At 44.8% G+C, this 15,480-nt stretch overlaps 1 protein-coding gene across 2 annotated transcripts; it reads right to left on the bottom strand.

Annotated features, from left to right (window-relative positions):
• Positions 1-1,331: 1,331 nt before the first annotated feature.
• Positions 1,332-13,405, bottom strand: gtf2a1 (general transcription factor IIA, 1). Of its 2 annotated transcripts, XR_007383889.1 has the most exons (11): positions 13,094-13,405; positions 10,448-10,549; positions 9,992-10,139; positions 8,322-8,386; positions 8,024-8,099; positions 7,707-7,825; positions 7,515-7,616; positions 5,918-6,196; positions 3,349-3,438; positions 2,834-3,065; positions 1,332-2,659 (listed from the first exon to the last, which is right to left on the bottom strand). XR_007383889.1 is itself a non-coding variant. In XM_048986029.1 (10 exons), exons 1-10 carry the CDS (start codon positions 13,121-13,123, stop codon positions 2,958-2,960), a joined length of 1,119 nt encoding a protein of 372 aa, XP_048841986.1. In that variant the 5' UTR covers positions 13,124-13,405; the 3' UTR covers positions 1,332-2,957. The 2 variants fall into 2 exon arrangements, 1 of the variants encoding a protein (XP_048841986.1); XM_048986029.1 differs by having other exon boundaries at positions 1,332-3,065.
• Between the last annotated feature and the right edge of the window lie 2,075 nt (positions 13,406-15,480).

Raw genomic sequence — 15,480 nt, 5'->3', positions numbered from 1 at the left:
TTTAAGGATCACCAAAACTACCCACGTTTTTGCTCCCTCCCAGCAAAAACAAGGAGGTCCTGGAGGACCAGTTCAACAAACATGGGTCTAATTAACCTTAAATTAAACCACTGAGTGTTCTCTCTATTGCCAATACAAAATGCAGAAAGACAATCAAGTCTACATGAACTAATGAAGTTTCATAGAGAAACATCTACGTAGTTGTTCATCCCATCTAAGGTCCTGTAGGGGGTCACCTAAAAGAATAATACGAGTCCTTGCTCATTTTGGCATTGGAGTGTTTTGCTTTGTGTCACTTATTAACCCTCGCGGGGCAAAGGCCGTCACCAAGGGATTTCGGTCCTGGGCTTTCCGATCCAGCTGACTCATTGTATCCCATTCTTCTGCTGTCTTTTCCCAGGCCTCGGCGCCTGGTATTTGAGTGATTCCAGGTGAGCACTTGCATGGTGATGTTTGAGGCTGGCTTGTGGAGTGTGTGGCTGATCCATCTCCAGCATAGTCTCAGGAGGTAGTCTTCCGCAGTAGTTCCAGATGATCTTTTGCAGACAGGTGTTAAGGAAGGTCTGTATTTTCACTGTTGTCCTCCATGTCTCCATAAAAGAACCAACTGGACGTTGGGAGTTGAATTGCCTGTAGAGTCAGTTCCATAGGAGTTCCAGATGTTCTTCAGCTGCAGGAATGCTGACCTTCCTTTGCCCATTTGTGCTTTGACATCAGTTGGTTCCACCTAACTTGTTAACGACACTGCCCAGGTAAATGAAGGCATCCACCTCTCCCAGAGCCTCACCTTCCAACTTGATCAGGTCAACTGTGGTAGTGTTACCTTTCAGGATCTTAGTCTTTCCCTTGTTGATGATCAAGCCTACTTGAGTCAAGGTGGTTGTCAGACTTAATTTTCTCCTGGGTTTGGGACAGTCGTGCCATTAGTTCAGGTTTTTTGCCAACCTGCTGAAGACTACTGTGTATACTAGGATGGCAGCGGAATTGAGCTTTAGCTCCTTTCATTAGTCTCAGGCACAAGATTCAAGTAATTTCATTAATTAAGTTTACATGTACAGCAGACCTACAGTGGACTCACAGTTCGACATTGAGAAAATGGGAAGACAGCTCCAAACATTTCTGAAGGCAAATATTAGACATTGTAAATGGAGCACCTCAAGATGTTCAGCTCATGTTTGTGACCCTTTGAAAGAGTGAAGCATGACCCCCGTTTCAATACACCAAATTCAGAATAAATGGTTCATTATTCTAGATCACAGAACAGGTTAGGCGCAAAACATGAACCTCGATTTTTGCAGTAAATGAATGAATGAATGAATCTGCGGAAAAAACACAGTAGAAAACAGGTTTATTGTGGTAAGGTTAAGCTGACACAGAACGTTCAAATGACTTCCTTTCAAAACATCCCCCCAGGGCTCCCAATTAAACTTCCTCTGAATACCTGAACGCAGAAATAAACTGCAAGGCACAAACTATGAGAAGGTACGCTTGGACAGACAAACACAACAAGCTACGATAAAACGCCTCTGCCGTTGAAATAACAGGTAAAATGAAAAACTGGAGAAACCCCCCGTCTTTAAAAACTCTGCCAACTGCCAGGGACCACATTGGCCCTCGCAATTCAGTGGTCCAAATTTAAATCGAATCCCAGCCCCTCGTCGTGTACTATAAAATATTGTGCATATCAGCTCATCAGGCAGAATATATTTCTCAAAGCCGTGACAGCACAGACCTAACAAGCAGTGTGTGAAGTTAAAAAAAAAAAAACACAAAGAAAAAAAATCACATGCCCTTTCATTGTTCTAAAATTACACAATACTGCACTGTTAAAACAAAATGCAAGGGGAAAAAAAGTCTCAGGATGAAAGTCCTAACAAGATAAAACTCATGATTAGAATTCAAGTACAACACAGAAGATCCGATTAAAAGGTTGAACAAACACAAATCAAACCAACGAAAGATACCCCTTTGAAAAAGGAACACTTGTATTGTAATAAGAGCACAGTTTGGCATGGTCTCACCTTCCCCAGTAAACGGCCCCAACCTGTCAGGAATAAATAATGAATGCGGACATGATTATTAAAAAGTTACTGTAGTACACTATGGAGGAAGAGAATGATAATCTGATGGTAAAACCTGTCGGCTAAGAGGCGGTGTTGACTATTGGTGGGGGGGGGGGGGGGCAACCAGTCAGGACCTTCGGACACCATGGGGAAGGAGAGAAATGGTGCAGCAAATAAAAAAAAAAAAAAAAAAAATTCAACTGGGGAAAATGACCCCCCCCAAACAGACCATTAAAGGTTCAGTCAAATCACAGCTGATAACCACTCCAATCACACATAACCCTCTGTGGTGACCAGATCTGTACTATTCTACACCTACGAGGCAATCTGCTCAATGGTATCTACAAGTTTGACGAAGGGCTTGAATATCCACTGCAACACATGGCTGGAAAAGTAAAAAAAAAAAAAAAAAAAAAAGCTGAACAGACAAGTGTCACTAATCGCGTCCTGCAAAACGCTCCCCACTGCTGGTGCCGACCAATCAAATTCCAGACCTTAATCACTAGGGCTGCTGGCTCCGGCATGGAGGAGAAAGGGTGGTCTTGAGTGTTTAACCAAAAGGGGTGTCAGATTTGAGTTTAGCTGGTCCACTAGCCCTAGGATAAACCACAGAAGTAAAAAGAATTTGTTTAAAAAAAATAATAAAATAAAAAAATCCTACAGTCACCAGTCTTTTGCATGATGAACAGAGAAACCAGCGTATTTTTCAGCAATGTGTGAATGGGGAGGGCGGGGTGTTTGCTTTAGCGGTATAGTGTTGCCACTCGTACTTGCGGGGCCTGGCGGCTCGGTGCCGCGACGTGTCCGCATGCCACACCGAAACGCACGGAGTCCGTAAAGGGCCTGATGTGCGCGCCGTCCCAAGCCCACGGGAGGCGCGCGAGTCCCTTTGCTCTACCACTCGGCATCTCCGATGGCTTTGGAGAAGACGTAATCTCTTCCGTTCAGGTTCATGATGCCATCTTTTAGGTGGAACTTCCATTTGTTCTTACTCCTGTGAATCTGGAGAAAACACACAGATCGAGTCAGCAGAGATACGGGGGCCGGCAGAGATCATGTGACCACAAGAACGACCCATTTCTTACAGAGGTCCTTCATGCACGCACATGCATGGTATCTTCACTTTCCAAGGAAATCAACAGCCTCCACTGCGTAACCTCACCAAGAGGCAGGCATGCGGTGTGTGACACTGACCTCTGATTGCATAATATAGCAATCAGTCAGGAGTAACTATGTATTCCATCACCACGCCAGGTGCCACCCCCACAGCATCACCCACCCTTACCTTGTCGTACTGACACACGACCACATTTTCAGTATCAAACAGCTCCTGGCCCTCTTCATCACTCACATCGTCGCCGCTGTTCAAGGGCTCCTGCGAGGTCAAGAGATTCAGGTTAGTTAATAAATAGCTAAATGTGAGAGACACACACACCGACAGTGCAGTTTAGCTACAGGTTGGGGGAGGGTAAAGGAGAATTGTGAATCGATTAAGGTGATGAATCAATGCATCGATCTAAAAGTCAGACTCGAGAGAGATCCTCCTACACTGGGGGGGCGGGGGGGGGGGGCACTCTAGCGTTCATGGGCTACAGGTGAACAAAGCGTCTGTACCAGTGTGCAAATTTCAGAAAAGTAGGATGGTAGGGGAAGGCTTGTTAATGTCCATAAAGGCAGTGCTACTGGATGATCTCTGCGCTACGTTAATATCTGAGCTTTGGGGAAACATCTGTTTTGTAGTGCAAAAATGCTACCGCAGCTTGCGAAAAGAACAATTATCAAGCGGTAGCTAGCTAGTAGAAATGGGCAATTAAATTGAATTTTAATTTCAATTATGATTTCGGCTTCAACGATTATCAAAAAAATATATAGGAAATGATTGTTTTGCAATGATGCTGATGCTTTGTGTTGCGTTACAAACCCAGTGTGGCCTTCTCTCAATTGAAAGGAAATCCACTAGTTCACAAGTTCAAAAAAATATTAGTATTGAGTATCGATTTAAAATGATTTCAATATTCACCAAAAGGAATCTGATTTTCCATCCATTTGGTAACTTCTTGAAGTTATGACAGACAGCAACACACACACACACACACACACACATTATTAATTTATGAAGTCAGAAAGTGAAATAGAAAACCATTGATTAGTTTATGATCCACTGAATTGGTTTGAGGGCAATGCTGAATGTTTATCGCTATTGTTTTTCCACCTAAATATGCTTTGATTGGTAAAGTGAAATTAGGGAATGAAACTTTGTCGGCATTTTAGCCTCAAACAACAAACCAGCGCTGTGGCACGCCATTGTGTTTACATGTAGGAGGAATTACACGATAGGTGGGGAGCGTTCTGTTCTGCCGTTTTGACTTTTGTGAATAAATATTACAAAAATAAAAGTAACTGTTCTCCTAACGAATAGACCGCTGCGTTTCGTTGGCATTTGTGGAAGAACTCCAGCCAATTTGAGTGTCTTTCTATCCCTTTATTTATATACTTATAATAAATATTTTTCCCCCAGAGGATGTAGTATATGGATCATTGCAAAAGCGAACATGCGATTTGTTTTCTGTCTAATGTGAATGTCATCAATGTTTTATGGATTTTTGGGGTGCGTTTTGGTGGAAAAGGTTTAAAAATATATGCCTCGTTGCGCACAGCATTACTCTGGAATTCTCCAGCACAGAATGATGTAACTTAGACGACTGGATCCAGTAACTTCTCAATACCAATGTCGAGATTCATATCTGTGTGTTATACCTATCCAAAGTTACGAGCCTCAGATTAACAGGTGTGAAAAAGCAACGCATTTTGTGGTTGTCCGGTTCCAAGGGTTAATTCATTATTAAAATTTCTCCTCATGTATCGACATGTTAAGAATAACAAAATCAACCTGAACCTGAAATGATCGATCTCTTACCGCTATTCTCCGCCAGCATGTTTCACCTCCCCCATAACGGCAGTGCTTCCTTTAATGTTTTGATTTTCACACTGTACAATTTAGTAGCTGGCTTTTGACAATTTTACACTGGCACATTCTTCCTGTTTAATAACACTGATTTTTAATGTTGTGATATTCTTTTTTGTATTTAATTTGAATTAAAAGCATGTAATTAAATTCCCCTGGTAATATTTGGGAAAATTTTCAAATTAAGTTAAAAGGTTTGAACCTTGATTATCAAAATAAAATAAAATCAATGAATGGAATGAAATCGTAACAGAAATTAAAGATCCAATGGGTCAATTCATTCCCTCGTAATCAAATGAAATCCCTCGTAATCGTAAATCAAACTGGCTTGTGGTCAACAGGTTATACCCCCAGCTATTTACACAATGTGCGAGGCCATTATTACTGTATCACTATGACATTCTTTCAACTCAGACATTTCAAAGCACAAGTTTACTTGCATGCTTTAGACTAATGACCAGTCTGAATCGTTACCTGGGCCTTTGACTAATGCACATCTCTTTCTGATGCTGTTTTCAGAGACCTGTGCCTTCTGGATGGCGGCTAACCATTTAAATGTACATTAATTAAGCAGATGTTTGTTCAAAGCGACACTAACGAGGAAAGCTTGGGGTCAGAATGGGTGAGCCAGAGTCCCGGGAGTATTTGGGATTACGAGACCAACAGTGATATGATTACCGTTGGCCATGGGATTTAAACCAACAACATTATGGAAACGGGCACAGATTACCAACCTACTCAGCTACGCATCTGAGTCACAAAGACAGAAAGGCAGGTGAGGAGCTGTTAAGGAGCACTGTGCTCACCACGCTCCTGTTCAGGACTTCTCTATCTGCTGCCCATCACCTGACCTCCTGCCTGAAGGAAACGGCGTGGAAAAATGCCTGACCTCTTCCACCTGTCCATCCTCTCCACCATCCTTGTCCTTGTCCTCATCTTCATCTTCGTCGTACTCGTCTTCCTCTTCCTCATCCTCCTCCGAGGATGTATCCCCGGCCCCGTCCACCTGGAGCATCATGGGAGGGGGCTGCTGTGCGGGGGCTTGCTGCTGCTGGGGTTGCTGTGTCTGAGCCTGGGGCGGTGCTGCCTGCTGCTGCGGTTGGACTTGTGGCTGGATCTGCACGGCTCCCTGGCCCGCCTGCGCAGTCATCGCAGCCGCCTGCATGACCTGTCACACACAGAAGCTACAGTTCAGACTGACGAACGGAAGAACCTGCTGTTCCCATTAAAGCAAAACTTATATTAACCACCATGCAGATCACAAATTAGAGGGCACCATACAGTGGAAGGGAAGTCAGTCTGGCACACTAAGAACAGATGTTTCAGAAATACCAATCTAGTAGGGGTGTAACAATACCGTTTACGCACAGTATACCATCACACCTTTTGCTACACCACCTGCTGCTGTATTTAAATTCTAGCCCTTGAAAATAAGACCCCAATTTTTTTGATGCATTTTCTTGGGGAAAACACACCGTCTTATACTCACGCCATTACATATAGGAAAATGATATATTGTAATATCGCGGGTCATGTGTGCATACTGAACAATCAGGGTGCAACGAAGAGTTTTATAATATACCTTGTACAGTGACACATTAAGTATGTTGCGACTAAGCTAAATGTATGGTAATTTGGAAATAAAGAGTTAGGGTTAGGGAGATACACGCTTGTTTTAAACTATAAGGATGCCAGAAACCTTACCACTGCCATGGTGCCAACACCGCGATACATACTGAACTATGGGCAAACTGCATTGTCACACTCCAAGCATTTAGATTAAAGGCATGTCTCTGGATTACAGAACAAAAGCCGTAAAGCATGAGGAGGACAAACTTCACACAGAGCAGGGCTGGATTTTTGAAGGGAACAGGCCTGCCCAGCCAGCCACTCTGCTAGCCAAGGTGTTACACAGACCATACTAAGTGACTGAGCTTAATAAACATGCCACACTGTTAAAACGAATCAGACCAGAGTCCCAGAAGGGGATCGTCAATAAGCCTTAATTGGGATTACGGGGACTGCAAGTCACCTGAGCTGCTGTTACACGCGTCTGATGAGAGCCATTTAAAAAGGCATTTACAACCACCAGCTGAAATGGAGCCTCCAGGCATGAGGGCCATCAGCCCTTAGTTCAGACCGACTGTTCATCAGTGAACAGCACACACCAATTTTTCTGAAGACGTTCTCCTGATTAAGCCTTAATATAAACCATTCAGGCACACAGACGATATATCTCACACTCTTAAAAAAGTTTAAAGGTGGCAGTCAGAGACACCTGGACGATCATCCAATGGCTAAGCTACACATTAACGATACCTTTGAGGACCGCCCCTAAAAGTCCAGGGTGACCTAGGAGAAGGGCAGCCCAGCACCCAACGCTCAGATACCCTTCTACGCTGCAGTCACAGTAACCAACCCGGCCCTCGGGTCACATGACTGAGGGAGGGGCCAATCGTAAGCGTTAGAACATCCTGAAGGCTCACCTGGGTGTTCTGTTGGACTTTGTTGCCAGCCAGGACAATCTGTTGAGGCTGGATGATGACACCAGTCTGCTGGGGGATCCCACTTTGCAGAGGGGTCAGAACCTAACGAGAGCGCAAATCCTGGGTCAAAGGCACGTCGCCCACCAAATGAGCAGGCCACACCCCCAAGAAGACCGTCCCTAGAACACCTACCTGCTGTATGACTGGCGCCTGCACTCCTCCCGGCTGCATCGGCTGCAGCACCACCTGCTGCTGCGGCTGAAGGATGTACTGGGCACCGTTGGGGCCTCTCACTACCTGCAGGATCTGACCTGGAAACCAAACCACAAATCCAGCAACCTACACAAACTATCATAAGAGGGTCATTAGCACTCTCAACCCTGGGCTGAAACACCATCCAATATAACAACAAGGGTGAGGCACAGGAATTAGATACCGAAAGTGAACCCTCCGCTAGTCCTTTGATGGTGTCTGGACCCACCCCATGGGCACAGAGTCGCCAGGGTTACCTTGATTGGTTATCAGCTGCTGGTAAGGTCCGACTCCCGTGGGCAGGGCAAGCGTGGCTGCAGTTGCTGCCGCACTCTGCGTGGACAAACAACCAACACAGAACAGAGGACGCCTTAGCAAAAGCATATCGAGGGATGAGACTTCAGCTGCTGTCTAATCCAGTCTGAAGCTCACCCCCCCCCCCCCCGACACAGCATCGCACAGCCACACAGCTGTGCAGCAGATGTACGGGCAGAGGCTGCACAACATGCATCTCAATCAGATAGAAGTTCTCTCAGTGCCGGCCGGGTGACTCACCATTCCTGTGACGGTCATGTGCTGGAGGAGCTTGGGATCCTGCATGATGACCTGCTGTTGTGGGGCTGCAGGCCGAAGACAAAACACACACACCTCAGTCAGTCTACACGCAGGAAATGACACACCAGCGGAAGCCACAGGTGGCAAGATTAAACCTCACTAATCAAGACCACATCTTAAAAGCAGTGATTCCAGGGTGAACCCTACACACCACAACTATGCCTCGTTGAAACTAACACAGAAGCAGGGCTGGTACCGGTGCTGGGCTGGTTTTCGCTCGGTGCCGAGAACCTGCCAACGCTTCCACCAGTTTCTCAAAAAAAAACAAAAAAAAAAAAACTGATGTGTTAAAGTAGACGGAAATGAGAGTAAAGGTTCACATCCATTCCGTTTTCGGATTTATTCTGATTTTAAGTTTTTCTAAGTTTCTTTAACTACTTAGTTTCTGATTAAGGTTTTATAAGCTGCCGAACTGAAAAAAATTTGCCTTTAAAGTCTCAATTTTTTAAGAGTATTCATTGCACCCTGTCTCTCTTGCCTGTATCCGCTTTTGTCTCCGTAAAGGTTCCCTCGTCTGTAAGTGAGTTTATTCTCGCTCTGAGTTTGACTGCTGTCCTTTTAAGGATCACACAATAAGAGTTTGCTAAAAACCAAACTTTGCCGTCTTTATGATCTCAGCATTCGAGCGCCACATTTTATTTATTCAAATCGGTGACATGTTTATAAACTACTATTAAATCTGGCCAATAGATTGTTTTTATACTGTTTACAATAATTGATCAATGTAACGTTATTTCGCAAATAAGCTGGCAAGCTGTTTCACTGTCAGCACTGGTGAGAGAGGGAAAAAAAGACTATCAGTTATGGATTCAATTTTCCGGGTATGCAAAAGGTTTGGACGCGACAGCTTGACCCACTTTTGCTAATGTAACGGTTCCAAATTTTGAGACCAGCTTGTCTGTGGTGCTATTCTGGAACCGTTTTTTCTGGCCTAGGGCCAGTGTTTTTTTGCGGTGGAAACACGCGGAACCAGTTCCGGATTGGAAAAAAAGACCAGCACCGCATTGGTGGAAACGAGGAATTAGAGCATCACAATGTCATCCTGGCCTCTCAACCCAGACATTTCCCCAAGCTGAGGTCAGAACTTGGTCCAGACCATTGGAACATCTTCATGTTATTCTCGGAAAACCTAAACACTGGCATTTTGCGGCAGCCATCTTCTGTCAGCTGAGAGGGTGTCCCACATCATCCTGACTTTGGATCATGTGCCATGGATGCCCCACTAACTTGCGTCAGAACAGAATAGAAATACTTTACTCCCATGAGGAAACTGGGCAGCTCTCACATAGCCCATCATGCTTTCCGAGACAGAAACAGGTGAAAGCAAGTTTCGGGGTCAGAGTGAAGGATCAGCCAGTTTCCAGCATCCCTGGAGAAATCAGGGCTAAGGGCCTTGATCAAGGGTCCTGTGATGACGTCGCTCTTTCCACCATGGCACTTGAACCGGTGACCCAATCACAGGCACAGAGTCGTAACTGCAGAGCCCCACACTGTGCCAAGGGAGCCACAGACTAACAGATGCAACCAGAAGACCTCCAAGCCCTACAGCTATCACCACCAGAGCACCACCTGTTCAGGGAGACCACAGGGGGGGGGGGGTCAGGGCTTACCTTGCTGGGTGGGAGGCAGGATGACCTGCTGGGGCTGTGCCTGTACCTGGGCCTGGGGGACATGCTGATGCGGCTGCACATGTAGGGTCTGCTCTTCTGAGTGGAAACCCTCCACCGCCTTCGACTGCATCAGCTTACTCTCCCACAGCTGCCGGGGTGGGGGGGTGTCATTGAGCAAGAGTCACAGCAGGCCAGCCAAATATACTCTAAACCACAAAAATAAACCTCTCCCTCACTCTTCCTTTGATAGAAAACGGGCCTGGAGAAGGAGGGGTTATCAGACAAGTCGCAAAGGACCAGAGGGCAAACTGACCATCTGGCCCAACATAGCTAAACCCATTTCAAGTATACATCACCTTGCAATAACTTTGGAATATTACCAGCCAACTTCACCCACCAGAACTCTTAGCTATTTTAAAACACTTCAGAAATAAAAGTTGAAAACAAAAGTTATACCGTTTTCAAATCCTGTAGGATCTGTTCATCCACACCCTCATCCAGAAAGAGCTCCCGCACGTCATTAATCACATCCTCGATGACACTCCGATAGAGTTTAGGCTGGAGGGGAGGAAAAGTCACATGAACCTACAGCAGTACAAAGGAACCTTAAGGCATGACAAACGCAGCTTCGGTTTCTAAGGAAACCCCAGAGCAGCACCATGACAACCATAAGCCACCATGGTGCCATACTGCTCTTTCCATTCCCCCCACCATTGTCCCTCATTCTTCGGATGCAGACAAGTAAGGAACCATCATCATCACATGGGCATTCACACGACAGAGGGAACAACCAGCCCTTCAGAGGACATATGGTGCCCTGTATACGGGACCAAACATGATGGGCAACCTACCCAAAATGCTTCACAACTAATATGAGGTGCTCAAAAAAATTTGGGCAACTACTATTGTACTTCTAACTTGATAATTACGGGCAAATAAAGGTAATCACTGACTGACAAACAGGACAATTCAGTACACACTCAGGTTATACCAAATTGCCTAAAAGAGTTTAATCGACACATCCAAGTAAAGCCTGCATGGGATAGGGAGCGAGGTTCTCCATCCCCCCAGAGAAGTCACACTGACGTACACTCACACAGCCCATTCATAACCCATTGCCACCCAAGGTTATAAATATTAATTCTATCTACATATACAGACAAGTCTAGCCACAGAAATAGCATGTCTAATGTGAGGAAGGTCATGGAGGAAAGAAAAAACCTTAAGAGGCTGCCCCCCCCACACTGGCTTTTATTACCCAGCAACTGATTTAGTGTAGTAAAAATAAGTTATTTTAAGGAAACAAAAAATAAGTACTGCTTACTAGAGACACAACGGGAAAATTGGGGAAATTCCTGTGTTTGTGAAACCGTTCTGAATTCTGACAGCAGGACAAGCCACTAAATGCATTTTCACAACCCGGGGGGAGGGGGGGGGGGGGGGGGGGGGAGCAGGGATGTGACCTCAAATTTGTCAAATACCAAGCAGATCAACACAGCTGCAGCTGGCACCCAGACACACTGAAGAGTTTTAAGGATGTCCAATTTGATTTTTGTTTCATTTGATCTAAACCATTCAATGAGAGTCCTAACAATGTTATTTAATAGGCAGCGTTATTTAAAAACGCGGGCAGTCTTTTCTAATATACATGGCAGTACTGAAATTCCATACTAATGTCATTCTAAATAAGCAAAAGCACGCATAGGACGGCGACTCAGCGGTAATTAAACGCCGGGATTCGTCGGCTCCTAAAGGTATCGCGGGGGTCGGAGCATCGACCCCCCCCACAAACCACCACGACCATCCGCAGGCACGAGGGAAGCATCCCAACACGGACGGCTAGATCCTGATCCGCGAATAAAACGCACTTGGAGGCATAATAATGGACATCGACGTCCTTTCGCCAACGTTATAATATTCATTTTTTACGAATTTAAAAAGCAGACCGCCGGGGATGTGCGCGCCAGCCGCTAGGAGCGGACCTCCCTTCCTCAGCCTGACGGCTCTCTATTTAAAGGACAATCCGCCGGTTTATATGGAGAGCCGGTGACGTAGCGTTGAATAGCACCTTCCCATCCCGGGCGGTCTATATTAGAGAGCCGCTATGGCTCTATATAAGCCAAGAGCAGGAGCGGCGGAGGGTCAGAGCTGCCGGGCGGGCGAAGGGAAGGAAAGCCGCGGCGGTCGGGCACCGCCGTGCCCACGCCTCTAACCCGCAGCCGCCATTTATTATGTCCGGCAAAGTGTGGTGTGCGTTTACTGGATTTTGATTTTGTTTTTTTTTTTGTTAGGAGGGTCGAACACAAAGAGGGGCTTGTGACCAAATGCACATCGAATAATTTTATGAAGGGGGGTGGAAAATAATTTAGCAGCGAAACCCGAAACTGCTAAACGAGCAGCTTGGTTATACATATATATTTTTTTTGTAAAAAAAAAAAAAAAAAAATTAAAAAAAATCAGATCTGCCGTGGTGGGCGACGTCCACAAATGCGCTGGGCAGTACTGCGTGAGATGGTGCTTTCCGACTGGGGACATATAAGACCGCCTCGCTAAACCAGACGCCGTGACATTTAATGTTGAATGCGCTTAGCCCCACTTCTGCAATAAAAACAGCGATTTACTAAGGGGGGGGTGGGGGAAAAAAAAAACAGATATGAGTGTGCAGTTTGGACCGCTAACTAGCGTGAGATGGGGAGGACGGGAAGGACACAAGCCTATCCGACGACCAACGAGCCATTAGCATTAAATCACATTCAGTATAAAAAGCCACCCGACTAAGAGGTCGGCTCGTCCACAAGAACGAGCGACACTCGATATCCCCCCTCCCGATCGCAGCATAAAGCCAGAGCAGCGATGGCGTATCCGAAAACGAGTCAAAATCCGTCTCGAAAGAGGGAGGGAAAAAAAAGAGAAAAGTTGGAAGAAATGGCCGCTTGCGGCCAGCTGACACCCCGCTACACAAACGCGGCCCGTCGGGCTGAAAACGCGGCACATTCAGCAGACCCTCCACCGCGAAGCAGCAGCGCGATCGGCACACAGCGAACAGGCAGAGATGATTCACTCGGCGCCGGAGGTCGGGCCGCACGGAAGGCCGGTCCTTACCACTGGGTTAGAGTTAGCCGAGCTCGCCATTACTAGCGGAGTATTAAAAACCCAAAAGAAAAGCAAGCGGACGCCAAAGCACACGGGAAACGGCTAACAGGAGCTTAAAACCTCAAAAGAATCCGACATCACGCTCTTGTTACGTTAATAAAAAAACAAAAATAAAAAAAAAGCAAATAAAATCGCGAATTGATCGCAAGCTTATCGTTAATCCCAAGGCTGCGTCGCTCAGCCGTCCTTCTTGCGCCGAGGCCCTCCTTTATATACGGAGCATGAAGCTGCAAATGCGCGAAACACAGGGCAGACTCCAGCCGGCCATTAAATGAAATATCGCGAGAATTGCGAGGCGCCGGCCGCGGGCGGATTACGCGCTTTTAACATGCGGATACAGCTCAGCTTCCACGGGAAATGTCGCGCTCCTTACTTGTTGTGGGTGTTACCGAGACGTTCATTAAATTATCCAAACTTGTCAGTTTAACAATTTTTAACCAGCTACATTATTAAAGGGTTATGATTATGGCCGTTAAAGTTATTTCTGCGTCGCTGATCTAATCTTTACCAGAAACGATTTGTATAACTTTATACACGTGAATCCTGATTAATATGTTATTTTATTCAGACATATATGTAAATGAAAATGTGCCTTTTTTACACAGACAATAGGTTAATTTCTAAATTTCATTATCCTAAAAGCAAAGTTTGTAGTGAGCAACAGCCATTTTCTATGGTTTTACAACAAGCAGTTAAATAACACATACTATCCAGGAACAAAATTTGTACTGCACAATGTAATTAAAAAAAATAAATTTCACGTGATTAAAAAGTGTGTCAATACATTCACCCAGCGATTCTTCCAAAGGCCCAGTATTTAATTTCTGTAAAGGCAAGCATACAGTTTCAGGGCCGAGAAAGAATGTTACCATTCAAGTCCGTCTGGACAGGCAGACAGTCGCAGAAAAGAGGGCGGCACTGCCAGGCAAGAGTAACTTAGGTGTGCTACTGATCTTAGCCACAAGAGGGCAGCACATCACAAAGATAAAACGTTTTGCGTGAAGTCTCGCGAAATGGAGCTCAAACTGCGGGACCCCAAAATGTGTCGTGGGACGGAGGATTTAAAAGGGCGACTTTCCAAAGATGTCTGCAGACAAAAAACTTTCAGAATCACTGCTTTAGCGGAACAGCGTATTTGAAAAGAAAATTTTAAAAATACTGCTACATACCTTCACAATTCAGGCCTACATACACTGTACATTTTGTCATGACATATTGTAATACTACTTCGAATAATGACACTTGCACTTAAATGATTAAAGACATCAATAATTGCAGGGAGAATATCCGTTAAACGTGTTTGAAACACAGCTTTGGATGAAAGACTTCCATCCACTCTAATTTCTTACGCACACAGAAAATATCCTCTATTTAAAGTTGATTAATTCTTGTTATATCTAAAAATAACTACCTGGCCTTCTTACCTGCTATTTTTCCTTGATTTTTTTTTTCTGAGGTAAAATGAGCATTATTCAGAAACAAAGACTGTGAAGAATTAAAAAAAAAAACAGAAAGTGCGGCATCTACTGTTGTACTGCAGATTTCATGCAGCAACGAGGCAATTTAGCGCTCTTTCTCATCTCAAGTTCTCAATCTTTTTATCCTGATAATTAAAATTAGAAGCTCATTTTATTTTTGGCCTTATTTACCTTAATGGGGTACATAGAATTATGTAACAAAAATGAAACAAAAGAAAACTTTCATCTGTATTTCATACACTTGCTTTGCAACCATCTGAAACCTCTAAATCCAGCGTCTTACCTGATAATATATCAACACAATTGTTGGGAAAATAAATAATAAACCAATTTTTATTATCACCATGGAAACTAGCTGCTTCTCTCACTGCCTCATAAATTATCATGGGGGAATTAGCTCAGACATGCACTGTGGCTGATCAGCCAATTGATGCAAGCAGAACAAAACAACATTGTTTATTCCATCTACTAAAAGAGACTCGCGCACACAGACCCACAGATAGATGCACGCAGCATTCTGACAGCTCAGTACATCACTACCATTGCGAGTGGAATAGAGAAGCAGGGATCACATGAAGACAGAACTCCAGCCTCGGTGATGTGATTGATGTTCCCCTCGCTTCCTCCCCTCAAGCGCCTTTGGGCGAGCATTGACTGCATCTCCTAATGTTTGGACTTCGTTTCCATAGTTACACTTTTGTTGCATTTCAGCTCAGAAATACTTGATATATCAAAAAATAGTTATGCGCTTATATAAAAAAATCGCATTCCTTGTCTCCCTTAATGAGCAGTCATCTGCCTGTAGAATCATTATTACGGATATAAACGTATTTTCTTGTTAGGTTCTGACACTTAGAC

Source organism: Brienomyrus brachyistius, chromosome 19, assembly GCF_023856365.1.
Source record: "Brienomyrus brachyistius isolate T26 chromosome 19, BBRACH_0.4, whole genome shotgun sequence".
Taxonomy (NCBI): domain Eukaryota; kingdom Metazoa; phylum Chordata; class Actinopteri; order Osteoglossiformes; family Mormyridae; genus Brienomyrus; species Brienomyrus brachyistius.
The sequence above is the reverse complement of the archived record's forward strand: the minus strand, read 5'-3'. Positions and strand labels throughout refer to the sequence as shown.